This window comes from Tachyglossus aculeatus, chromosome 2 (genome assembly GCF_015852505.1).
Source record: "Tachyglossus aculeatus isolate mTacAcu1 chromosome 2, mTacAcu1.pri, whole genome shotgun sequence".
Classification (NCBI taxonomy): domain Eukaryota; kingdom Metazoa; phylum Chordata; class Mammalia; order Monotremata; family Tachyglossidae; genus Tachyglossus; species Tachyglossus aculeatus.
Window position 1 is genome coordinate 40,789,666 of NC_052067.1, and position 25,968 is coordinate 40,815,633.

The window sequence follows — 25,968 nt, forward strand, 5'->3', positions numbered from 1 at the left end:
CGAGTGCCATCTCTCTCTTCTTCAGAGGTCGCAGTCTGCGTTCACGCTACCGGTCGAAGATGTGCCCAGCCAGGAGCGGAGCCTGAAGAGCGTGACCCTGGAGGTCCTGTGGAGCCAGCAGCAGGACCAGGTTAGAAAACAGAAGGAGCGCAGGCTGGCTGCCTTGCCCAGCTGGAAGAGCGTGGACAGATTGGATGAAACAAGTAACTATTATTAAGCTTTTACCCTCGCTCTTCGGAAGGGGCCCTGCCCTTCACGCTTCCCTGGACTTCACGCTTCCCTGTGGGAACCGGAAAGTGTGAAATTCCAAGTGTGCAAGGGAGGAAACGGAATTCTCCCAAGGAATGGGGCAGCTGCTGTGTGTGGTGGGATGTGGAGTTGGAAGGGAAGGGGAGAAGGGGGATAGGGGAAGGAAGGAGCAAAAGTAGCCTTTCCCCCGGTGATTCCCAGGTATGAGCTAGAGCTGACCACGAGTCTGGGATAGGGGTGCTTAGTGATTACTTCTGTCCAACAAGTCTTCATTTAATAATAATAATAATGATATTTGTTAAGCACATACTATATGTCAAGAATTGTTTTAGGGGTTGGGTAGATACAAGCTAATTAGGTCGGACACAGTCCCTGTCCCATATGGGGCTCACAGTCTTCATCCCCATTTTACAGATGAGGTAACTGAGGCACAGAGAAGTGACGGGACTTCTCCGGTCACACAGCAGACAACTGGCAAAGCTGGAATTAGAACCCAGGTCCTACTCACTCCCGGGCCTGTGCTCTATCCACTAGGCCATGCTGCTTCCTGTGATGCCTCTAGACCGTCAACTAGTTATGGACAGGAAATGTGTCCACGAATTCTGTTGTATTGACTCTCCCAAGCACTTAGTACAGTGCTCTGCACTCAATAAATATCATTGATTGATTGATCGATTGATGCCAGGCTAAGGGGTGGAGCTTCCAGCGTGGAGTTCCAGGGGATGACTGGCCCATTACAATAATAATAATAATGGCATTTATTAAGCTCTCCCTATGTGCCAAGCACCATTCGAAGCAGTGAGTAGATACAAGTTAATCAGGATGAACACAGTCTCTGTCCCACATGGGGTTCACAGTTTGTAGGAGGGAGAACAGGTACTGAATCCTATTTTATAGTTGAGGAAACTGAGGCACGACTAAGTTAAGTTCTTGCTCAAGGTCACACAGCAAGCAAGCTTGGATTAATACCCAGGTCTTCTAAATGCCAGGTCCAGGCTTTTTCCCCTAGACCAGGATGCTTTTTATTGTCTGTCTCTTTGTTTTGTTTTGTTGTCTGTCTCCCCGCTTCTAGCTGTGAGCTCATTGTTGGGTAGGGACTGTCTCTGTCTGTTACCAAATTGTACTTTCCAAGTGCTTAGTACAGTGCTCTGCACACAGTAAGCACTCAAGAAATACGATTGAATGAATTGTCTGTCTTCCATCTAGAGATACTAGCATTATGCACCACACATGACACCTGAGCTTTCCTTTCCTGAAGATGCTCTAGCTAGCTTTCCAGTCTGCATTATGATCCATGATTTTGATTTCTTTCATGGAGGAAAGGAAATGAAAAGGAAAATATTTAAGATAAAAACCGTGCTTGGTATAAATACTTCATTATTTTCCCTCTCTTGTTTCAACTACCAACCATTCTTCGGCTTATGAACTGCCATTATCATTCCAGATCAGAGAATTGAAGAGCAACTCAACTAGCAGTTCGGTCCCGATCGCGTTGATGTGTTTGCAAGAAAGGTCATTTCCATATTAGAATTTCATCTGCTGAATGAATGAATCGGGGTGGGTGGGGGGCGGGGGGAATGCAGAGTCTTTTTTAAAGATTTTGAGGATTGAAAAGATATACTTCTGCATGTTCTACAGCCCAAACACCCTAAGCACTTTGGGACACACCCTTAGCCTCACTGTACATCATTCTCCTCACTGTACCTCATTCTCTCCCGTCCGGCCGTCGACCCCTGGCCCACGTCCTTCCCCTGGCCTGAAATGCCCTCCCTCCACACATCCACCAAGCTAGCTCTCTTCCTCCCTTCAAAGCCCTACTGAGAGCTCACCTCCTCCAGGAGGCCTTCCCAGACTGAGCCCCCTTTTTCCTCTCCTCCTCCCCATCCCACCCTACCTCCATCCCCTCCCCACAGCACCTATATGTATGTTTGTAGAGATTTATCACTCTATTTATTTTGCTTGTACACATTTACTATCCTATTTATTTTGTTAATGATGTGCATATAGCTTTAATTCTGTTTGTTCTGACAACTTTGAGACCTGTCTACATGTTTTGTTTTGTTGTCCATCTCCCACCTTCTAGACTGGGAGCCCGTTGTTGGGTAGGGACCGTCTCTATATGTTGCCAACTTGTACTTCCCAAGCGCTTAGTACAGTGCTCTGCACACAGTAAGTGCTCAATAAATACGATTGAATGAATGAATGAATTGAGCGCGTACTGTTCTCTCCCCTGCTGGATCGTAAACTCCTTTAGAGCAGTGATTGAATGAATGAATGAATGAATGAACCCCACCCGCAGTCCTTATGTCAATATGATGATGATGATTGCTTCCCTTACCTGTAATTTATTGCAATGTCTAGCTCCCTGACTAAATTGTAAGGTCACCGAAGACAGGGTTCCCATCTACTTACTCTTTTGTGCTCTACCAAGTGCTTTGTACACTGCTCTGCATCCAGGGAGTACTATAGAAATAACAATGATTGATTGATTGAGGAGATGCTACTGATTTAGCTTGGAGGGAGTCTTAAACTATCAGGATTGATTAGAACAGTTTGGAAGAGGAAAAACTAAATGTCTAACTCCCTCCTCAAATCCCCTGTCTCCCCACCTCCCTCATCCCATGCCCTTAGTGACCTGGCTACTTACTTTATCAAGAAAATTGAAGCTATCAGGCGTGATCTCCCTAAAATCTCACCTGCCCTTTCTGCAAATCTCCCATTTTTCCCAGCAGTATCTCAAGAGGAACTCTCATGCCTTCTCTCAAAATCCACCCCCTCCACCTGCAAATCCGACCCCATCCCAACTTATCAAAATACTTGCCCCCTTCCATCTTCTCTCCCTAACTGCCATCTTCAACTGTTGCCTCTCCAATGGCTTCTTCCCCACTACTTTCTCACATGCCTATGTCTCCCATATCCAAAAAACCCCTCCCTTGACCTCACGGCTCCCTCCAGTTATCACCCCATCTCCCTCCTACCATACCATTGGAGAAGCAGCGTGGAAAGAGCCCAGGCTTTGGAGTCAGAGGTCATGGGTTCAAATCCCGGCTCCGCCAACTGTCAGCTGTGTGATTTTGGGCTAGTCACTTAACTTCTCTGGGCCTCATTCCCTCATCTGTAAAATGGGGATTAAAACTGTGAGCCCCCCGTGGGACAACCTGATCTCCTTGTAACCTCCCCAGTGCTTAGAACAGTGTTTTGCACATAGTAAGTGCTTAACAAATACCATCATTATTATTATTATCATTATTATTCTTCCCCAAACTCCTTGAGCAATTTGTCTACACCTACTAGCCCAGGTTCCTCTTCTCCAATTCTCTCCTTGACCCCCACCAGTCTGGCTTCTGTCCCTTTCTCTCCACAGAAACCACCCTCTCAGAGATCATCAGTGACCTCCTTCTTGCCAAAGCCAATGGCCTTTACTCCATCCTAATCCTCCTCAATCTCCCAGCTGCCTTCCAACACCATCCACTGCCCCTTCTTCCAGGAAACAGTATCCAACCTAGGCTGGAGATGTAGATTTGGGTATCATCCACATAGAGATGGTAGTTGAAGCCATGGTAGAGAATGAGTTCTCCAAGGGAGGGAATGTACAGGGAGCAAGAGGAAAAACAAAAGGTTAATACGTCTGATTGGAATAGCAGACTAAATCATGCAATGCATAACAAATTACATATATGTGAAATACTTTGAATTTGTAGAGTAGTTTTTTTCCCCTATGCACCATCAGATTATTTATCTCACTTTCTCCTCATAAGAGATTGGCAGGTATTATTATTATCCAATCACCCAATGGTATTTATCGCACATTTACTGGGTGCAGAACACTGTACTAAGCACTGGGAAAACAGAACCAATAAGAACCAACACATTGTTAGTATCAGTATCTACAGCTACATGCTCTGCACACTTTAAATGCCCCATAAACTATTGATCGACTGAAACCATTCCACAGTGAAATTTGGACACAGTCCCTGGCCCTCAAGGGGCTCATAAGCTAAGAATAAAGGAGACTGAGGGATGAGTGGACAGGCAACAGACATATAAGGAAGGATGAAACAATCAAAACAAATTATATATAAAGTGTAATCTGTGACCATTCCAGAATACAATTGCTGAATTGTACTTTCCAAGCGATTAGTACTGTGCTCTGTGCACAGTAAGCGCTCAATAAATATGATTGAACGAATGAATGAATAGGAAGGTAATCATCTGGTCTGGCTTCCTCCTTTCGGACAAGACCACATTTACCCTGCGTCCAAAGCCACGCTCAAGTCCTTCTCATTAGACTTTCTCATTATTCAATTAATCATATTTATTGAGTGCTTACTGTGTGCAGAGGACTGTCCTAAGTGCTAATGGCGCTTGTTATCATTGAGGGGCTTCTGGGGTCTCATCTCTAGCATGTTACTTCCTCCCCTACCACCCCTGGTCTCCCCTCAAGTATGCTATGTTGCTTATCTCTGGTGGAAATCTACTGGGAAGGGTTTTGTCAAGGGCAGTGAAAGTGCTCAAGTAAGTTAGTCTATTGCTCTGCACCCAGTAAGTGCTCAATAAATACGATTGAGTGACCACTAGGTGTTTACTAGGTGCTTACTACTGTGTCAGCCTCGTCACTGACCTCCCTGCCTCCAGTCCCTTCTGCTGCCCGTGGAAAAAACTGTTCTGCCCGTGATTTTCCGTGACTCAGAAACTTCCAGCGGTTGCCCATCCATACCCTCCTCCATCCAAAACTCCTCACCATCACCTTTAAGGCATTCAGTCAGCTTTCCCCCTCCTCCCTAATTTCACTCATTTCATTCATTCAGTCGTATTTATTGAGCACTTATTGTGTGCGGAGCACTGTACTAAGCGCTTGGGAAGTACAAGTCAGCAACATATAGAGACGGTCCCTACCCAAAAACGGGCTCACAGTCTAGAAGGAGGAGACAGACAACAAAACAAAACGTGGTCAGGTGTCAAGTAAACAGAAGTAAAGCTAGATGCAAGTCATTGACAAAATAAATAGAATAGTAAATATGTACAAGTAAAATAAATAGAGTAATAAATCTGTACAAACATATATACAGGTGCTGTGGGGAGGGGAAGGAGGTAAGGCTGGGGCGATGGGGAGGAGGTGAGGAAAAAGGGGGCTCAGTCTGGGAAGGCCTCCTGGAGGAGGTAAGCTCTCAGTAGGGCTTTGAAGGGAGGAAGGGCCTGTTCCTTGCTCTCCCCTCTCATGCTTGGAACTCCCTGCCGCTTCAAATAATCTAGACCATAGTCGACTTGGGGAAGTTCATTCATTCATTCATTCAATCGTATTTATTGAGCACTTACTGAGTGCAGAGCACTGTACTAAGCGCTTGGGAAGTGCAAGTTGGCAACATATAGAGACAGTCCCTACCCAACAACAGGCTCACAGTCTAGAAGGCGGGGACAGACAACGAAACAAAACATGTGGCCAGGTGTCAAGTCATCAGAATAAATAGAAGTAAAGGTAGATGCACATCATTGACAAAATCAATAGAATAGTAAATATGTTCAAGTAAAATAAATAGAGTAATAAATCCGTACAAACATATATACAGGTGCTGTGGGGAGGGGAAGGAGGTAGGGTGGGGGGAATGGGGATGGGGAGAGGAAAAAGGGGGCTCAGTCTACAACACCCAGCCTACAAACTTGGCTCCTCTAACGCCAACCTACTCACTGTACTTTGAACTCTCTCGCCTCACTGCTGATCCCTTGCTCATGTCCTCCCCTTCCGACTCGCTCCCCTTCATATCTGACAGACCATCACTCTCACCATCAAAGACCCCCCCATTCCTATCTCCTCCAAGAAGCCTTCCCTGATTAACCTCTCATGTCCTCACCCTCTTCGCCATCCCTTTTGTGCCATCTGTGCACTTAAGTCTGTACTCCTTAAGCACTGGTGAGTGGGACTTGGTCCTTTCAGTTAAGGTGAGGAGTAGTGTGGCCTAATGGATAGAACACAGGCCTGGGACTAGGAAAGATCTGTATCGAATTCTGATTCCTTCACTTATCTGCAAGTCACTTCACTTCTCTGTGCCTCAGTTACCTCATCTGTAAAGGGGAGGTTAAGACTGTGAGCCCTATGTGGGACAGGGACTGAATCTAACCTCATTAACTTGTATTTACCCCAGTAATTAGTACAGGGTAAGTGCATAACAAATACTGTAAAAAAAAAAAAAAGTGATGGCTAAATCCATTTGTCCTCTGTGTGACCTTGGGCAAGTCACTTCACTTCCCTGTGCCTCAGTTACCTCATCTGTAAAGGGGGGGGTTAAGACTGTGAGCCCTGTGTGGGACAGGGACTGAATCTAACCTCATTAACTTGTATTTACCCCATTAATTAGTACAGGGTAAGTGCATAACAAATACTGTAAAAAAAAAAAAGTGATGGCTAAATCCATTTGTCCTCTGTGTGACCTTGGGCAAGTCACTTCACTTCCCTGTGCCTCAGTTACCTCATCTGTAAAGGGGGGGTTAAGACTGTGAGCCCTGTGTGGGACAGGGACTGAATCTAACCTCATTAACTTGTATTTACCCCAGTAATTAGTACAGGGTAAGTGCATAACAAATACTGTAAAAAAAAAAAGTGATGGCTAAATCCATTTGTCCTCTGTGTGACCTTGGGCAAGTCACTTCACTTCCCTGTGCCTCAGTTACCTCATATGTAAAATGGGGATGAAGAATGTGAGCTCCACATGGGACGTGGGCTGGGTCCAACCTGATTAACTTGTATCATCATCAATCGTATTTATTGAGCGCTTACTATGTGCAGAGCACTGTACTAAGCGCTTGGGAAGTACAAATTGGCAACATATAGAGACAGTCCCTACCCAACAGAGGGCTCACAGTCTAAAAGGGGGGGACAGAGAACAAAACCAAACATACTAACAAAATAAAATAAATAGAATAGATAGGTACAAATAAAATGAATAAATAAATAAATAGAGTAAAAACAATATGTACAAACATATATACATATATACAGGTGCTGTGGGGAAGGGAAGGAGGTAAGATGGGGGGGATGGAGAGGGGGACGAGGGAGAGAGGAAGGAAGGGGCTCAGTCTGGGAAGGCCTCCTGGAGGGGGTGAGCTCTCAGCAGGGCCTTGAAGGGAGGAAGAGAGCTAGCTTGGCAGATGGGCAGAGGGAGGGCATTCCAGGCCCGGGGGATGACGTGGGCCGGGGGTCGATGGCGGGACAGGCGAGAGCGAGGTACGGTGAGTACTTGTATCTACTCCAGCGCTTAGTACAGTGCCTCTCATATAGTAAGTGCTTAACAAATGCCATCAGAAAAAAGAAAGAGTGATCACACAGTCTTCCTGTGGTGTTTCTTCGTCTCCTCAGGCCCAGCCCCTGCCCTGCAGAGCGTGGATGGGAACTGGATGGCCCTGCAGAATGCCGAACGGCCCCGGCCAGGGATGCTGGCCCAACCCAAGAGCCCTCTCTTCTGGGCCCTGGAGGAGGAGTCCAGCATGGTGTCCGCCTACGACGAGATGGGCACAGACAGCGAGGACGACTTCGACTGGAACGCGGCCTTGCACAAGCTGAGCCCGAGGCCCCGCCACCCGTCAGAAAACTCCAATGGGGCCGACTCCCAGGGCCCCCCAGACTGGGCCTACGGACGAGACTCCTGCCCCCCGGTGACCTCGCCGTCCTCCGGCCTGTACACCAACACCGAGACCGTGTACTCCGACTCGGAGACGTCCTCGCTCAACTCCTCCCGGGAGGCCCGGGGACCCTCGGCGCACCCCCGCCAACAGCGGAAGCCCCCCGGGGCCCAGGCCGGGGGGCCGGCCCGTGGGCGCGGAGAGCTCGACGTGAACTTCAACCCCCAGGCATCCTCCGTGGAGGACTCGGAGAGCAGCGAGGCCGAGGAGGGCCATTACGTCGCAGACAAACGCGCCCGGCGGTGGCGCCGTCCTAGGGGGGCCGCCTCTGAACTGGGCGAGGAAACGACCCCCACCAGAAACCACGGGATGAAGGCGGGAACTGATCAGGTAACGGCCTCGTCGACCGATGCCCCAGAGAGACAATTAGCCAGACCCACTGGGTACGAGGCTGCTTTAGGATTTCAAAAGTTTCGCTGATCGAGCCCTGGCTGAGTTGGGTTACCAGACATATGCTTGCCCAGTCTTGTTCAATCGTACAAGGCTTTAAAAACAATTGTCTGAGTCAGCCTCTATTTGAATAACTTATAATTTTAGTTGGCCTCCATCAAGCAATCGATCAGTGACATTCATTGAGGGCTCACCATGTGCAGAGAACTGGACTAAGCATTGTCTGCCTCCCTCTTCTATACTGTGATCCCGTTGTTGGGTAGGGACCGTCTCTAGATGTTGCCAACTTGTACTTCCCAAGCGCTTAATACAGTGCTCTGCACACAGGAAATGCTCAATAAATACGATTGAATGAATGAATGAATGAATGAATGTGATCCCTGCCCACAAAGGAGCTGAGAAGCAGTGTGGCCTAGTGGATAGAGCTCGGACTTGGGAGTCAGAAGGACCTGGGTTCTAATCCCAGCTCCTCCATGTATCTGCTGTGGGACCTTGGACAAGTCACTTCACTTCTCTGTGCCTCAGTTACCTCATCTATAAATTGGGGATTAAGACCTCAAGTCCCATGGGGGACAGAGACTGTATCCAACCTGGCAACCTTGTATCTACCCCAGCATTTAGTACAGTGCCTGGCCCACAGTAAGCAATTAACAAATAGCATTAATAAACGGGGTGGGGGAAGGACAGCAATTCCATGGTAACATTCTTGACATCCCACATCAATCAGTGGTATTTATTGAGCTCTTATTATAAGCAGAGCACTGTACTAAGTGCTTGGGAGAGTACAATACAGCAAAATTATCAGGCATGTTCCCTGCCCATAATGAACTTACAGTCTAGAGGAGGAGGCAGACATTAATATGAATGATAAGTAGTTTATACTATGTAATATATAATTTAAAGATATGTACATAAGTACTGTGGGGTTGGATTGGGGTCAATATCGAATGGCCGAAGGTCACAGATACAAGTGCGTAGATGATACAGAAGGGAGAGAGAGTCAGGGGAAAAAAGGGCGTAATCGGGGAGGGCCTCTTGGAGGAGATGTGAGGGAAGCAGCGTGGCTCAGTGGAAAGAGCCTGGGCTTGGGAGTCAGAGGTCATGGGTTCTAATCCCGGCTCTGCCACTTCTCAGCTGTGTGACTTTGGGCAAGTCATTTAACTTCTCTTTGCCTCAGTTACCTCATCTGTAAAATGGGGATTAAGATTCTGAGCCCCACGTGGGACAACCTTGATTACCTTGTATCCCCCCAACGCTTAGAACAGTGCTCGGCACATAGAAAGCGCTTAACAAATACCAACATTATTATTATTTAATAAGGCTTTGGAGGGTTAATTGAGTGAACTCTGCGAGGTCATAAAAAGAGGGCTAAATCAGGGAAGACCTGGTGGAGGAGATGTGCCCTTAATAAGGCTTTTGAGGTTCAATCAAATGAACTCTGAGAGGCCATAAATTCAGTTGGTCATTCACAAACAAATGCCCAGATAGTTTTGGGACAAATAGTCTTGATGAAGAGAGGAGAAATTTGAGTAAGAATGGGTTTTTGAAGGTGGTGGTGGTGGTCTGGATAAATGAATGAGGCCCCCCAAAAGACTTCAGTCATAAGGTTAATGGGAGGCACAGATTCCTTTCGATTGAGACCTGGAAACTGGCATTTACCAACCCATCATCAATTCCCCAAGTGCATTCAGTATTACTCTTGGCATTTCAGTGATACTCCTGAAATTTCATTCATTCAATTGTATTTATTGAGCACTTACTGTGTGCAGAGCACTGTACTAAGCACTTGGGAAATACAAGTAGGCAACATATAGAGACGGTGTGGGCTCACTGTCTAGAAGAAATGAAGAAAGGAGTGGAATTTTGGAAACATGCAGTCATTTCATCAGGCATCCTGTAGTGGGTAGGAAATGTAACACTGAAGACACACTTATGTATCTGTTATATTGTTCTGTTTCACTCTCCTAAGTGCTCAGTACAGTGCTCACACACAGTAAGCACTCAATAAATAGAATTGACTGACTGTTGAAACGGGGAGGCGTGGTAGTGGGATTTGAAGGGACAGAAAGGGGAGGGAGAATGGTGGGAGTGGAAATGGTGCGCCCTAATGGATTCAGCAGTTCTGATTCCGCCTCTTGTCTGCTGTGTGACCTTGGGTAAGTCACTTCACTTCTCTGTGCCTCAGTTACCTCACCTGTAAAATAGGGATTAAGACTATGAGCACAATTTGAGACAGGGACTGTGTCCAACCTATCTTGTAACTGCCCCAGCACTTAGTACAGTGCCTGGCATGTAGTAAGCTCTTAAAAATACTATCATTATTATAAGAACCCGCTGTTGGGTAGGGACCATCTCTATATGTTGCCAACTTGTACTTCCCAAGCGCTTAGTGCAGTGCTCTGCACACAGTAAGCGCTCAATAAATACGATTGAATGAATGAATGAGTAATTATCATTACTATTATTAGGTGGGAGGCTTGAGGGCTTCCCGGGGCTGGAAAATTTGAGCATTCCTGCCCTTAATTCCATCTGAGGGATAGGGCAGAGGTTGACAACCATTGGGTCTCGAGCTATTAGCCGGGTTGCTGGGGGGACAGTATTTAAAACCCGCCATCCAGGGCCTCAGGCTGAGTTAACATCAAACACGCCACAAAGCTACCCTCAAAGGAAGTTGGAGGACTAAGGGTGCAAAGAGAAGAAACATGGCCTAGTGGAAAGAGCCTGGGAGTCAGGAGTCCTGGGTTTTAATTCCGGCCCTACCAATTGCTTGCTTTGTGACCTTGGGGAAGTCACTTAACTTGTCTGTGCCTCAGTTTCCTCAACTGTAAAATGGGGATTCAGTACCCGTTCTCACTCCTACTTAGACCGTGAGTCCATTGCGGGGCAGGGACTCCGTCCGACCTAATTAACACGTACCTACCCCAGCCCTTAGAACACTGTTTGATGCCTAGTAAGCACTTAACAAATACCATATAAAAAGCAGGAAGGAATAAACGAAGAAAAAGACTAAGAGAATTTGCAAACTGGATGTCGCCGTACTAAACCGGCCAGGCATGCTGAAAGGAGGAACAGGGTAGATTATCAGAAAGGAATTGGAAAGAGAAATTTTTTGAACCACAGGGTGAGTCCAACATTTCACTCATGAAAAATTGCGGGAACAGGAGCCAGCCTCCCCCGGATGATATCAAGCGCCACGTCTGCTCTCTGGCCGCCTCCTTTAATTAAAAGTGATTTCCCCTCCTCTGTCTTTTTAGTTACCCGTGATGAGCACCCAATGACTACTGCTTCCCTTTAACCGGACCACTAGATGGTGATGATGTTTCATTTTCCAGAGATTTCCCATTCCAGCTCATTCATTTTCCTTCTCAATCCATCGTATTTACTGGGTGCTCACTGCGTGCAGAGCACTGAATGCATATTTTACAGATGAGGTAACTGAGGCACAGAGAAGTGAAGTGACTTCCTCAAGGTCACAAAGGAAACAAGGGTCCGAGCCGGGATTAGAACCCAGCGCCTTCTGACTCCCAGTAGTATGTGCCTCTGAAATTTGAGTTTGACTACCGGAGCGTGCCAGAGCTCTTCTATCCACTGGGAATTTTGCACCCTTGGGGATCCTCTCCCCCCGCCACCCACCACGACCAACATGGGACCCATCAAAATGCTGCCATCCTTTGCTAGTCTGACTTCCAATATCCCCCCCACCCACCCCAAATTTAAATTAGCCCCAAAAGTCTGGGGAAAGTGGAGTGGATGGCAGGGGACCCTGGAAACGCACCCAGATCAATCGACAGTCAGTCAGTCAATTAATGGTATTTATTGAGTACTTACTACATAAGGAGCACTGTACTAAGTGCCTGGGGGGATATGATACAGTAGAGTCGGCAGATGGGATCCTTGCAAACAAAGATCCTACTGTCCAGAGGGGGAGGCGGACATTAAAATAAATTACAGAGAGGGGAACTGTTAGAGTATAAGTACACGTTCATAACTGTTGTGGGACTGAGGATGGGATGAACGTCAAGGGCCGAAGGGAACACACAAGTGTGAAGGGAGGTTGAATAGGGGAGATGAGGGATTTTAGGAGGGATTTGAAGATGGGGACAGTGTGGTATGTCGCTTAGGAAACGGGAGGGAGTTCCAGGCCAGAGGGAGCATGCCGACAAGAGGAGGCAGATGACGGGTGTGTCTTTGTGCTTACTTAAAAGACTCTGAATGTACACTGTAGACTTTAAGCTCCCCTCCAGACTATAAGCTCATTTTGGGCAGGAAACATGACCACTAATTCTGTTGCATTGTACTCTCCCGTGCACTTAGTACAGTGCTCTGCGTACCGTAAGCATGCAATAAATACCACTGCTGGATCGATTGATCTCTGAATCAATCTAGAAGATTGCCATACAAGAAATAAAGCACATCCACTCGGCACTTTTTACAAATTGATAAGAGAAAATGTCCAAATGTAAGAAGCCCATCTGTGGATAAAAGTCAGCTCAGGGAAAAATTCAGCGCAGCTCTCCTATCCCAGATTGGGTCAAGTATCCGGTTGAGTGGGGAGTGTTATGACAGGAATGTGGGTGCAGCATTCGCTCTCTTTCTCAGCAGCGTGGCTCACTGGAAAGAGCCCACGCTTAGGAGTCAGAGGTCATGGGTTCAAATCCTGGCTCCGCCAATTGTCAGCTGTATGACTTTGGGCAAGTCACTTCACTTCTCTATGCCTCAGTTACCTCATCTGTAAAATGGGGATGAAGACTGTGAGCCCCACGTGGGACAATCTGATCACCTTGTATCCTCCCCAGTGCTTAGAACAGTGCTTTGTACATAGTAAGCGCTTAACAAATGCCATTATTATTATTATTATTATTATTATTATTATTCACCATTTTGTTGGGGTTTTTGTCCTAGATGTTACCCAATTTATCGGAAATGGAGATGACTAATGAGAATCAGCTCCACAGTGCCAAAGCAGACCTCGGGGATGAGAAACTAAAGTCCAGGTTATTTGAATTAGCTGCGAAGATGAGCGAGAAGGAGACATCTTATGGGGAGGAGCGGGAGTCGGAGCCCAGGACGGAATCCGAAAACCGGAAGGAAAGTCTGTCCTCAGAGGACAACGGCAGGTGCCTTCAGGAGGAATTGAAGAAGGTACGTTCTCACCATCCGGCCCCAGAAACTAGAGTTTCCGAAGTTAATTGGCCTTGTGTAGCGCCGAGCCAAGGGTACCTAGTGCATACTGGGACATGTCACAAACCTCTGGATAACACTGGCTAAAACCGAATGCCTCGTGAGATTATTTTCCTTGTGGTTCAGGAGAAAACTCCTCTTTTTGGATTAACCATATCTACGGTAAAGCAATGATTGATTAATTGATCATATTGATCATATCTATACCTCATAGCCTTGGCCATTTTCTAATTCCCTGAGCCCTTTAAATTCATATCAGTGTCTCTGCTCTCCGCCCATAAAATAGGGGCTATGTTTTGAATCATCTGCATAATGTTACCTATTGACCGGTGATGATTGATCTTTAATCGGATGCGCTATTTCCATATTATCCCTTGCTGACCTCCCTGCCTCCTGTCTCTTCTCTCTCCAGTCCATTCTTCACTGTACTGCCTGGCTCATTTATCTAAAAAACTCTTCAACACATGTCTCCCCTCCCCTCGAGGACCTCCAGTGATTGCCCATCCACCTCCACATAATAATAATGATAATAATAATAATGGTATTTGTTAAGCACTTACACTGTGCCAAGCACTGTTCTAAGTACCGGGGTAGATACAAGGTAATCAGGTTGTCCCACATGGGGCTCACAGTCTTAATCCCCATTTTACAGATGAGGGAACTGAGGCACAGAGAAGTGAATTGACTTGCCCAAGGTCGCACAGCTGATACATGGCAGAGTTGGGATTGGAACCCATGACGTTCGACTCCCAAGCCCGGGCTTTTTCCACAAAGCCATGCTGCTTCTCATCAAACAGAAACTCCTTACCAGTGGCTTTAAAGCACTCAATCAGCTCTCCCGCTCCTACCTTACCTTGATGGCTCCTGCAATAGCCCAGCCCACAAACTTCACTCGTCTAGTGCTCACCTACTCACTGTACTCCAGTCTCATCTATCTCATCATCAATCATATTTATTGAGCACTTACTGTGTGCAGAGCACTGTACTAAGCGCTTGGGAAGTACAAGTTGGCAACATATAGAGACAGTCCCTACCCAGTAGTGGGCTCACAGTCTAAAAGGGGGAGACAGAGAACAAAACCAAACATACTAACAAAATAAAATAAATAGAATAGATATGTACAAGTAAAATAAATAAATAAATAGAGTAATAAATGTGTACAAGCATATATACATATATACAGGTGCTGTGGGGAAGGGAAGGAGGTAAGATGGGGGGGATGGAGAGGGGGCCGAGGGGGAGAGGAAGGAAGGGGCTCAGTCTGGGAAGGCCTCCTGGAGGAGGTGAGCTCTCAGTAGGGCCTTGAAGGGAAGGGGTCTCGCCACAGACCCCTTGCCCATTTCCTCCCTCTGGTCTGGAACTCCCTCCCCCTTCATATCTGCCAGACCACCATTTTCCCCATCTTCAAAGTGTCATTAAAATACCATTTCCTCCAAGAGGCCTTCCCCAACTCAGCCCTCATGTCCCCTACTCCCTCTCCCTTCTGCACCACCTGTGGACTTCAATCTGTACCCTTTAAGCCTTGAAATTCACCCCACATATCCATATTCAATTTTTATGTCTGCCTCCCCTTCTGGATTGTAAGCTCCTTGTAAGCGGGGAATTCATTCATTCAGTCATATTTATTGAGTGTTTACTGAGTGCAGAGCACTGTACTAAGCACTTGGGAAGTACAAGTTGGCAACATATAGAGACGGTCCCTACCCAACAGCAGGCTCATAGTCTAGAAGGGGGAGACAGACAACAAAACAAAACATACTAACAAAATAAAATAAATAGAATAGTAAATATGTACAAGTAAAATAAATAGAGTAATAAATCTGTACAAACATATATACAGGTGCTGTGGGGAGGGGAAGGAGGTAGGGCCGGGGGGATGGGGAGGGGGAGGAGGCGGAGAGGAAGGAGGGGGCTCAGTCTGGGAAGGCCTCTCCCAAGTGCTAAGCACAGAGCTCTGCACACAGTAAACACTCAATAAACACCACTGATTGATAGTAAAATTCACTATAGAACCACCTGGTATCTTACATGGTATTCGTTTTTCCAATCTGCCAATATTTCCCCCTTCACTCTTGATTTTTCTACGCAGACATTACTAAGAACTGCCATTGAAACCATGGGCTCAGATCCGCTTTGCAGGTGTGATTTTGCCTGGTAATTTAGAAAGATTTATTTCCTCTACTGCTCCTGGCAGCTAATCAGAGTTCTCACGTAATTCAAAGGCTAGTGGCTGTGCTTTGGGGGGAAATTATCATCCGCTATTAGCTCCAGTTTTCTAGGGGCAGTGTAGCCAATAACTGCATAGACGTGCATAAATCACCCCCTTTCAGGCTTCTGAAAGATAGAGTCCTATTATTTCAGCAGCACCCTAGTCCAGAATCATAGGAATTCCCCCTAATTAATAGCATTTGGTGTTAGAACCCAGAAATAGCATGTCCTAGTGGTTAAAGCAGGAGCCTGGGAGTCAGATGCACTGCACACGATTTGCCTTGACACCTTGACATGTGGAAAGAACTTAACAAATATCACAATTATCATTATTACTATTATTATTAGGACAATAAGCACTCAACAAATGCTTTTGGTTCATTCACTGATTTCAAAGCACTGAACTAAGCTCTTGGGAGAGAACAAATACCAAAGTTTTCTAGCACAACTTCTGCCCTCAACGCGCTTTCAATCTAGCAGGGTTAGTAGACACAATCCTTGTCCTTGAGGAGTTTACGAGTATTTAGAAAATATCAATCCATTCGTCTTATTTATTGAGAGCTGAATGAGGTCAGTGCTTTGTGCTAAAAGGAGCCCTAGGGAAGCTTGCGATTTTAATGGATAAAGACAAAAATTGTTTACATATAGTGGGAGGGGGAGAAACAATGAGGATCTAATAGGCATATGTCCAGATGAAATAGCTGAATAAATTATTGAATTTACAGCTGACTATGCCTATATATGCACAGAAGTATTGCACCGGGGTATAAAATGCACTGATGTTAAGGGTAGCTGTCTGGTTGACATGACTTTAGGTGTTGAGAATTAATCGGGAGAGGCTTAGTTTAAACCTGGGGGTCCAGCAGTCATTTTCCAGGAACTGATCTATCTTTATTGTAATTCTTTTGGATTTTCAAAGTTTCTGCTGGATGACTCACAATTTACTCCTCTTCAGAGACAAGGGCAATTATTGGAATATAGCGACTATTGACCAGCTTTCATATAAAGTATGGAATTCTTAAAGCCTCCCTGCAATTTAGAGTTCCACATCTGAATTTATTAGCATAGCAGAGTGCTGCTAACATTTTCCCCAATTGTCTTTTGAGTGAGCAGAATGATTTCTCTGGCTCTGAGGAAGTACAGGAAATACCCGACGTTCTTGAAAATTCCAGTTTTTGTTGGAGGATTCAGCTGCAATAATTGGATCTTACTTTGCTAAAAAATATGGGCTTATGTGGGTGTTTTCCTTCAGCTCCCGGTAGAACTAACACAAAAACCCATCCCCATGCCAGTGTCTTAATGTCCACAGAAAGTGAATGTAGAACTCACACCACAGAATAATGATGATGATGATGATGATGATGATGATGATCATAATTGTTAAAAACCTAGGTGCTTGACACATATTAATCCATCAATCACATTTATTGAGTGTTTAGTATGTGTGGACCACTGTACTAAGGGTTTGGGAATGCACAACAGTACAACAGAATTAGCAGACACATTCCCTGTCCCACCACGAGCTTATAGTCTAGCAGGGGAGACAGGCATTACTATGAAGAGATAGATATAAAACTGTCAGGTCAGAAGTGCTCACAATCCCACATGGCGTTAAATTTCCTTATCAGTACATTACGAGGGGGGACAGGTAAAACATAAAATAAAGGATGGCCATAAGAATCTATATAATACCAATTTGGGCCAAACCTTTCACCTAGCCAAGCCCCATTGCTGACCGGTTATCAGGTCCTGTTTGGGGAATGTCACCCAGGTTCAGAAATCCCCAAGTTTCTGGGTTCTGATGCTGCCTCTGCTACTTGCCTGTTGTGCAGTAAATGTGTCACTTTGTTGCTATATTATACTCTCCCAAGCACTTAGTACAGTGCTCTGCACACGGGCAGCATTCAGTAAATATGATTTACTGACCGACTGACTGTTGGCTGAATTTGGGCAAGTCACTTAACTTCTCTGTGCCTCAATTCCCTCCTCTTTTCTTCCTCCTAGTTAGAATCTGAGTCCCATGTGGGATAGAGACCATGTCTGACCTGATTAATTTGTATCTTCCCCAGTGCTTAGTATGGTGCTTGGCACATAGTAAGCACTTCATAATATATTAATAAATTAAAAACTATTAATGTTATTATTATCATCATCATAACTAACTTCAGGAGCATTGTTTAGCCGGTTCCCATAATGCCATAAAAGCTGTGGACCTCAGTATGCCTAAAGCAAGTATATAATAATGAGTCTAGTCATGATTGTACTATGCAGGACTCTCATTTGTTAAGTGCTTACTATGTTCCAGGCACCGCACTAAGCGCTGGGGTAGATACAAGCTAATCAAGGTGGAATCAGTCCATGTCCCACTTGGTAATCCCCATTTTACAAATGAGGTAACTTGAGGCAGAGAGAATGGTATCTATTGAATGCAGAACATTGAACTAAGCACTTGACAGTACAATGAAGTTGGTAGACACAATCCCTCCTGTAAAGAGGCTTGCACTCTAACTGAGGAGACAGATGTTAAAATAAATTATAGTGAAGGCCAGTGACAGGACGTGGGCGAGGGGTTGGTAGCGAGATGGACGAGATCAAAGTTCAGTGAGTAGGGCGGCATCAGAGGAGTGGGGTGAACGTATGGGGTTGTAGTACGGAATCAGTGAGATAAGGTAGGAGGGGGCAAGGTGCTGAATGCTTTAAAGCCGATGGTAAGGAGTTTCTGTTCGATGCAGAGGTGGATGGACAACCTCTGCAGGTTCTTGTGGAGCGGAGAAACATGGACTGAACATTTTTGTAGAAAAACGATCCAGACAGCAGGGTGAAGTGTAGACTGAAATGGGGAGAGACAGGAGGCAAGGAAGACGGCAAGGAGGCTGATGCAGTAATCCAATATTTATATTAGAGGTCCCAGAAATTGTAATTTCTTGCAGTTAGCAAAGTGTCTGTGGGTAATGTGAGTGAGGAGTGTCAGCTCTGTGTCACCAGGACACCTTATGGGACTTTTGTTATATCCTTTAGTCCAGTTCCATAAGCTGCTTAGAGTCCAGCTCGGTTCTTGTAGGGTACAGGAATTCACACCTACAGAGCCGTAGGACACCCAGTTATCAGTCCCTGACAGACAGGCAGAGAACTACTTTGGCTTAATTAACAGCATAAAATAAGAAATGGTGCTTAAGATGCCAAATAACAGTTGAGTAGTATTGATTTCCTTCTCATTCCTTTGATAATATGGATTTACCTCAACATAATAGGTTCTTGCAAAGATAGAGCTAAAAAACACAGGAGGCTATAGAGAGAGGAAAAAAATACTTTTGGATTCAAGTTCTTCATCTCTTTACTAAGAATCCTTACCCTGCCCATTAATGCCTGCTTCCGAGCCTCATTTACTTATAAAAATAATAATGATGGTATTTGTTAAGTGCTTACTATAAGCAAAGTACTGTTCTAAGTGCTGGGGAGGTTACAAGGTGACCAGGTTATCCCATGGGGCGGCTCACAGTTTTAATCCCCATTTTACAGATGAGGTAACTGAGGCACAGAGAAGTTAAGTGACTTGAACAGTCACATAGCTGACAGTTGGCAGAGTCAGGATTTGAACCCATGACCTCTGACTCCACAGCCCGTGCTCTTTCCACTGAGCCATGCTGCTTCTTATAGAAGATCTGTGTGCTTTTCTTGGCACCATTTTTGTTGTTCACAATCCTTCATGCCTCTCACTTTTCCAACCATAACCCAGTAACATCACTAAAAACACCCTCAAAACACCTGTTCCACCAGATGAAAAAAAAAGACAGACATTTTAAAAATTGAGTCTTACTATGCCTTCTCTCACTTCCTGCGGTTGCCTTCTTTAAATGGAGTTTTTAAATAGAAAAAAGGACTGATTGAATTAATTCCATCATGATCTCCCCTAACCACAGCACCCTACTGATATTGGTTTTTATTTGGGGCAATCATCCTTGTCTTCTATGCTGTTTTAGTGTTTCATCTCCCCATATGTTGCCCTCTTCCCTCTTAGATTCTTAGGTTGTGAAGCTCCTTAATGTCCAAGGACCATGTTCAATTCCCCTCTCTGTATCCATTCTCAATGTTTAGTACAGTGCTCTGAGCAGAATCAGTGCTTCGTAAATACTATTACTACTAATTCTATTGCAGAAAGACATCATTTTGACTATTGTTTCTTGAACCTGGCAACACAAATTATTGAGATTATGATTTAATAAATCCCATATAAACCCCCAGAACTACCTGTGGCCTTTTTCTAAATAGTAGTCGTACCAAGATTATTTTTTGTCACTATTTTTTTGAGATCAAAAATGTGTTTGTTGGGAGGGAGAGCTTTCTTTCTAAATTGTTTAGAACCTGGGCTTTCTTTCTAAATTATCACCAAGACTGTGTCACAAATCACTAGGGGTTTGTTTATTTATTTATTTATTTATTTATTTATTTATCTATTATCTATTTATTTATCTATTTACTTATCTATTTATTTATCTAGACTGTGAGTTCTCTGTGGGCAGGGATTGTATTTGATGTTATAATGCACTCTCCCAAACTCAGTACAGTGCTTTTCACACAGTAAGTACTCAATAAATGTGATTAATAATAATAATAATATTAATAACAGGGGTTCATGTTCACCCCACATTTTACATCATGCCTTTATTCCTTCTTGAGGACATTAAGAAAGGGTTGTTTTATGAAGGAAGTTCATAGGACCCTGAACCTATTCCATTTTACTTCAAATACACCAAGAAGCGGTGTGGCGTAGTAGAAAGAATGTAGGCCTGGGATTCAGAAGATTTAGGCTCAAATCCAGCTGGCTCCTCCATTTGTCACCTGTGTGACCTTGAAAGAGTCATTTAACATCTCTGTGCTTCATTTTCTTGATCTGTAAAGTGGGGATAAGATACTTGCTCTCTCTCCCGTTTAGACTGTGAGCCCCATGTGGGACAGGGACTGTGCCTGACCTGATTATGTCTATCCTAGCGCTTAGTACAATGGTTGGCACAGAGTAAGTGCCCAACTATCATTAATGGTATTAAAATTTGTTTCAGATCCTAAATGACTAGGAATATGTGAGTTTCTAGTCTTAAGAACCGATAAGAAGTAGGAACTAGCATCATCTCATGGAAAACGCTCGGAATCAGCAAATGAAGGACCTAGTCCAGCTCTGCTTACTTTCCCCTGTGTCAATCACTCTGTGTCTAAAATGGGCATAATTCTTACCTCTGGGAAAGCAAGTAAGATCAAGGAGCTGCAGCTGCTGGAGGGTCAGGAGTCCAGTTTATTATATTGTTGCACTGTACTCTCCCAAGCGTTTAGTACAGTGCTTTGCCCACAGGCCGCTGCACATTATAGTTTCACCCAATTCCTCAGTTTATTCTTTTTTTTTTAACAAACTTTTATGCCTTCTTAAACTGTCTCAGGGTTTTGGTACGTAGCTTGCGTATGTTCTTTGTACTAGTGACTGAGTCATTCTTTTTGGAAAAGCGAAATAGCTGGATATCTGCCTTTGTTGAAAATACAAGCAAAATTCCCTAACCTTGGCTAACCCTTGTTCTCGTTGATTCCGTCACCCCCCCGCCGGCTCTCGGACCGAACAGAAGTATTCCGCCGTCTCGCTCTGCAACATATCCACTGAAGTCCTGAAGGTCATCAATGCCACGGAGGAATTGATCGCGGAGACGGCCGGCCCCTGGGATCCGCCGGTGGTGTTCCCGGAGCGGGAGAAAGAGGCAGTGTTCCCCATGGGCACAAACCCCATCCACCTGGATGAGCAGCTCACTTCCCTGGAAGAAAACGTAAGAGTGAAAAAGGTGGTCAGGTGTGTGCAGCGTGGCTCAGTGGAAAGAGCACAGGCTTTGGAGTCAGAGGTCAGGGGTTCAAATCCTGACCAATTGTCAGCTGTGTGACTTTAAGCAAGTCACTTAACTCCTCTGTGCCTCAGTTACCTCATCTGTGAAATGGGGATTAAGACTGTGAGCCTCCCGTGGGACAACCTGATCACCTTGTAACTCCAACGCTTAGAACAGTGCTTTGTGTGTGCATGTGTGAGTGTGAACCGGTGTGGCAGTGGATAGAATATGGGCCTGGGAATCAGAAGGAACTGGGTTCTAATCCCAGCTCCCTCACTTGTCTGCTATGAGACCCTGTGCAAATCACTTACCTTCTCTGGGCTTCAGTTGCCTCATCTGCAAAATGGGGATTGAGTCTGGGAGCCCCATGTGGGACAGGGATTGAGCCTGGGAGCCCCATGTGGGACAGGAACTGTGCCCAACCTGATTATTTTGTATCTACCCCAGAGCTTAGTACAGTCCCTGACTGTAAGGGACTAACAAGTGCATAGTAAGCACTTAACAAATACCACAATTATTATCATTATTATTCACCCTGCGTGTTGGGCCGGGAGCATGGGGGAGACCAGATTGTCACAATTAAAGATCAATTTGTTTGCATCGGCTATTTGGGCGGCTCCGTCCTTCTGGAATATCCACTTGTTTTCTTCAGCCTCTCACCACTGGGTATCAACCCTACAGAAGAGGAGAAGATAGATTTCTTTTTTCTTTTCCTCAGTTTGAATCTGAAAAATCAATAGGCTTTATTCTCCCCTTCCAATTCCAGTTCTGAGGAAACTGAAGCGCCTCCCCTTCATCCCTCCCGGACCGGTCTCCAGGCAGCGTGTCCCTTCGAAAATCTCCTGGGGTTCTGGCCTCAAGCGGGGGATTGAGGGGGTGACCTGCTTGTACACCCCAAGACCCCTTTTTGCAGAAGAGGGATGGGAGGATCTGCTCAGTTAATCTGTCAGTATTTCCTGAGTGTTTACTTTAAGCAGAACACTGTACTCAGCGCTTGGGAGAGTACAGTTCAACAATGTAACAGACACATTCCCTGCCCACAAAGAGTTTATAATATAGAGGGGGAGACAAACATTAGTATAATATGTACATAAGTGCTGTGGGGCTTGGAGGGGGAATGAAGAAAAGGAGTAAGTCAGGGCGATGCAGAACGGAGTTGAAGAAAAGCAAAAGAGGGCTTAGAAAAGATGTGCCTTCAGTAAGGTTTTGAAGAAGAAGCAGCATGGCTCAGTGGAAAGAGCACGGGCTTTGGAGTCAGAGGTCATGGGTTCAAATCCCAGTCCTGCCAATTGTTGGCTGGGTGACTTTGAGCAAGTCATTTAACTTCTCTTTGCCTCAGTTACCTCATCAGTAAAAATGGGGATTAAGACTGTGAGCCCCCCATGGGACAACCTGATCACCTTGTAACCTCCCCAGTGCTTAGAACAGTGCTTTGCACATAGTGCTTAATAAATGCCATTATTATTATTATTATTAATTTGAAGATGGGAAGAGTCACTGTAAGTCAGATATATGGAGGGAGGGTGTTCCAGGTCACTGGTGAGGCGACCAGTAGATGAAGGAGAGGGCTGTGAGTAAGAAGATCTGGGGGTCTAATCCCAGCTCCATCACGTCCTTTCTGTGGTACCTTGATCAAGTCACAGTTATTTGTTTTGTTTTTTGTTTTTATGGTATTTGTTAAACGCTTACTATTTTTCAAACTCTGTTATAAGCACTGGGGTAGGCCCAAGTTAATTGTCGGACACAGTCCCCGTCCCACATGGGGCTCCCAGTCTTTATTTAATACTAGCACAGGCAACCTCGGCTGTCAGAAATTTAAGTTGGCCACTTGGACGGATGAAAGTTCCAAACTCAGTTTTTGGTTTGAGCTGGTGAGCCATGCTGACCTGGGGATTTTCTGACAAGGTTTTCCAACAAGAAATCAGATTCTTTTGCTCATTTTGTGACCATCTCCTCTCTGAGGATAATTTTGGCCATTTCACCCCGGGGGAACCTTCCAGGTCTGATGTGGGCATGGAAAGTATCAGAACACCCTGATCAGAAGATAGGATCAAACAAGAAAGGATGAAAACCTGGGGAAGCAGTGAGGCCTAGTGGATAGAGCTTGGTCCTGGAAGTCAGAAGGACCTGGGTTCTAATCCCAACTCCTCCACTCGTCTGCTGTGCGACCTTGGGGAAGTTCATTCATTCATTCATTCAATTGTATTTATTGAGATCTTACTGTGTGCAGAGCACTGCACTAAGCACTTGGGAAGTATAAGGTGGCAGCATATAGAGACGGTCCCTACCCAACAACCGGCTCATAGTCTAGAAGGGGGAGACAGACAACAAAACAAAACATGTGGTCAGGTGTCAAGTCATCAGAATAAATAGAAGTAAAGCTAGATGCACATCATTGGCAAAATAAATAGAATAGCAAATATGTACAAGTAAAATAAATAGAGTAATAAATCTGTACAAACATATATACAGGTGCTGTGGGGAGGGGAAGGAGGTAGGGCAGGGGGATGGGGAGGGAGAGAGGAAAACGGGGCTCAGTCTGGGAAGGCCTCCTGGAGGAGGTGAGCTCTCAGTAGGGCTTTGAAGGGAAGAAGAGAGCTAGCTTGGTGGATGTGCGGAGCGAGGGCATTCCAGGCCAAGGGGAGGACGTGGGCCGGGGGTGGACAGCGGGACAGGCGAGAACGAGGCACATTGAGGAGGTTAGCAGCGAGGAGCGGAGGGTGCGGGCTGGGCTGTAGAAGGAGAGAAGGGAGGTGAGGTAGGAGGGGGCGAGCTGATGGACAGCCTTGAAGCCGGGAGTGAGGAGTTTTTGCCTGATGAGTAGGTTGACTGGTAGCTACTCGAGATTTTTGAGGAGCGGAGTAACATGCCCAGAGCATTTCTGCACAAAGATGATCCGGGCAGCAGCATGAGGTATAGACTGAAGTGGGGAGAGACAAGAGGATGGGAGATCAGAGAGGAGGCTGATGCAGTAATCCAGTCGGGATAGGATGAGAGATTGAACCAGCAGGGTAGCGGTTTGGATGGAGAGGAAAGGGTGGATCTTGGCGATGTTGCGGAGGTGAGACCGGCAGGTTTTGGTGACAGATTGAGAATAATAATCACGATAGTGGTACTTGTTAAACATTTACCGTGTGCCAAACACTGTTCTAAGATCTGGGGTAGATACAAGTTAATCAGATTGGACACAGTCCCTGTCCCTCATGGGGCGCACAGTCTAAGTAGCAGGGAGTAGGATTTTTCATTTTACAGATGGGGTAACTGAGGCACAGAGAAGTTAAGTGACTTACCCAAGGTCACTTGGTGGGCATGTGTCAGAGTCAGGATTAGAACCCAGGTCCTCTGACTCCCAGGCCCGAGTTCTTTCCACTAGGCCACATGATTTCCCTAATAAATGGTATTTATTGATCGCTTAATGATTCTTCATACTCCCTGGCTTTTTACATCAGACAGAGATAAACTGAATTTGGTTTCATGATTCCAAAATGTCCTCAAGCCCAGGGTATCAAGAGCGAAGGCACTGTGGCTTATACCTAATAGGACAGAAGCACGTTTTACCCATTCCCCATAGAACATGTAAATTATCCCGTTACTCAAAATATTTAGATTTAAATGACAATGGCAAATCCTCAAGCCTCCTGTTCCTCGACATTGCATTGTTAAATAGAATGATTTCCCTGTCGAGTATTTAACCGATCCTTCTATTACTCCATCACTGTTCATTCTGTTTCCTTTTCACGTGTGTTCATTAATGCATCCTAATCCCAAGACATCTACCGCTGACTAGGTTGTAAGTGACACCGGCAATCTTGTAAGTTAGCAGGAGATAAAAGCAATGATTTCTCATTCACGAATACTGAGCACGGTGCAGTGGGAGCTTTTGAAAACCACAATTTCCCCATCAAGCACTTTTCAGACGTGTCGCTTGAATTACAGTCTAGCTGAGCATGCTTTCGTAGAGTTTCACCCGTGGGAGAAGTCTGGTCGTAGTCCTGAGCTTCTAACAAATCCCAGAAGAATTGGCGGTTTCAGGGTTCAGTGGAATTGAGGGTGGGAAGGAGACCTTCGCTGTGTCTTGGGGGATTGGTCCAGCTCCACAGCATGTCTGAGGGACCCCCGGTTCTGATCCACCTGGGGAGCCACATCATCATCATCATCATCATCAATCGTATTTATTGAGCGCTTACTGTGTGCAGAGCACTGTACTAAGCGCTTGGGAAGTCCAAGTTGGCAACATATAGAGACGGTCCCTACCCAACAGTGGGCTCACAGTCTAAAAGGGGGAGACAGAGAACAAAACCAAACATACTAACAAAATAAAATAAATAGAATAGATATGTACAAGTAAAATAAAATAAATAAATAAATAAATAAATAAATAAATAAATAAATAAATAAAGTAATGAAT

The 25,968-nt window shown here is 45.3% G+C and overlaps 1 protein-coding gene across 2 annotated transcripts in view; it reads left to right on the plus strand.

Annotated features, from left to right (window-relative positions):
* LOC119922897 (myosin VIIA and Rab interacting protein) overlaps positions 1-25,968 on the plus strand; it is a 229,545-nt gene that overhangs the window by 192,254 nt on the left and 11,323 nt on the right. For both annotated transcript variants that reach the window (XM_038742511.1, XM_038742521.1), the window contains exons 9-12: positions 26-203; positions 7,601-8,253; positions 13,216-13,455; positions 21,309-21,506. In XM_038742511.1, coding sequence (XP_038598439.1) covers positions 26-203; positions 7,601-8,253; positions 13,216-13,455; positions 21,309-21,506 — 1,269 coding nt within the window. The remainder of the gene's footprint in view (positions 1-25; positions 204-7,600; positions 8,254-13,215; positions 13,456-21,308; positions 21,507-25,968) is intronic.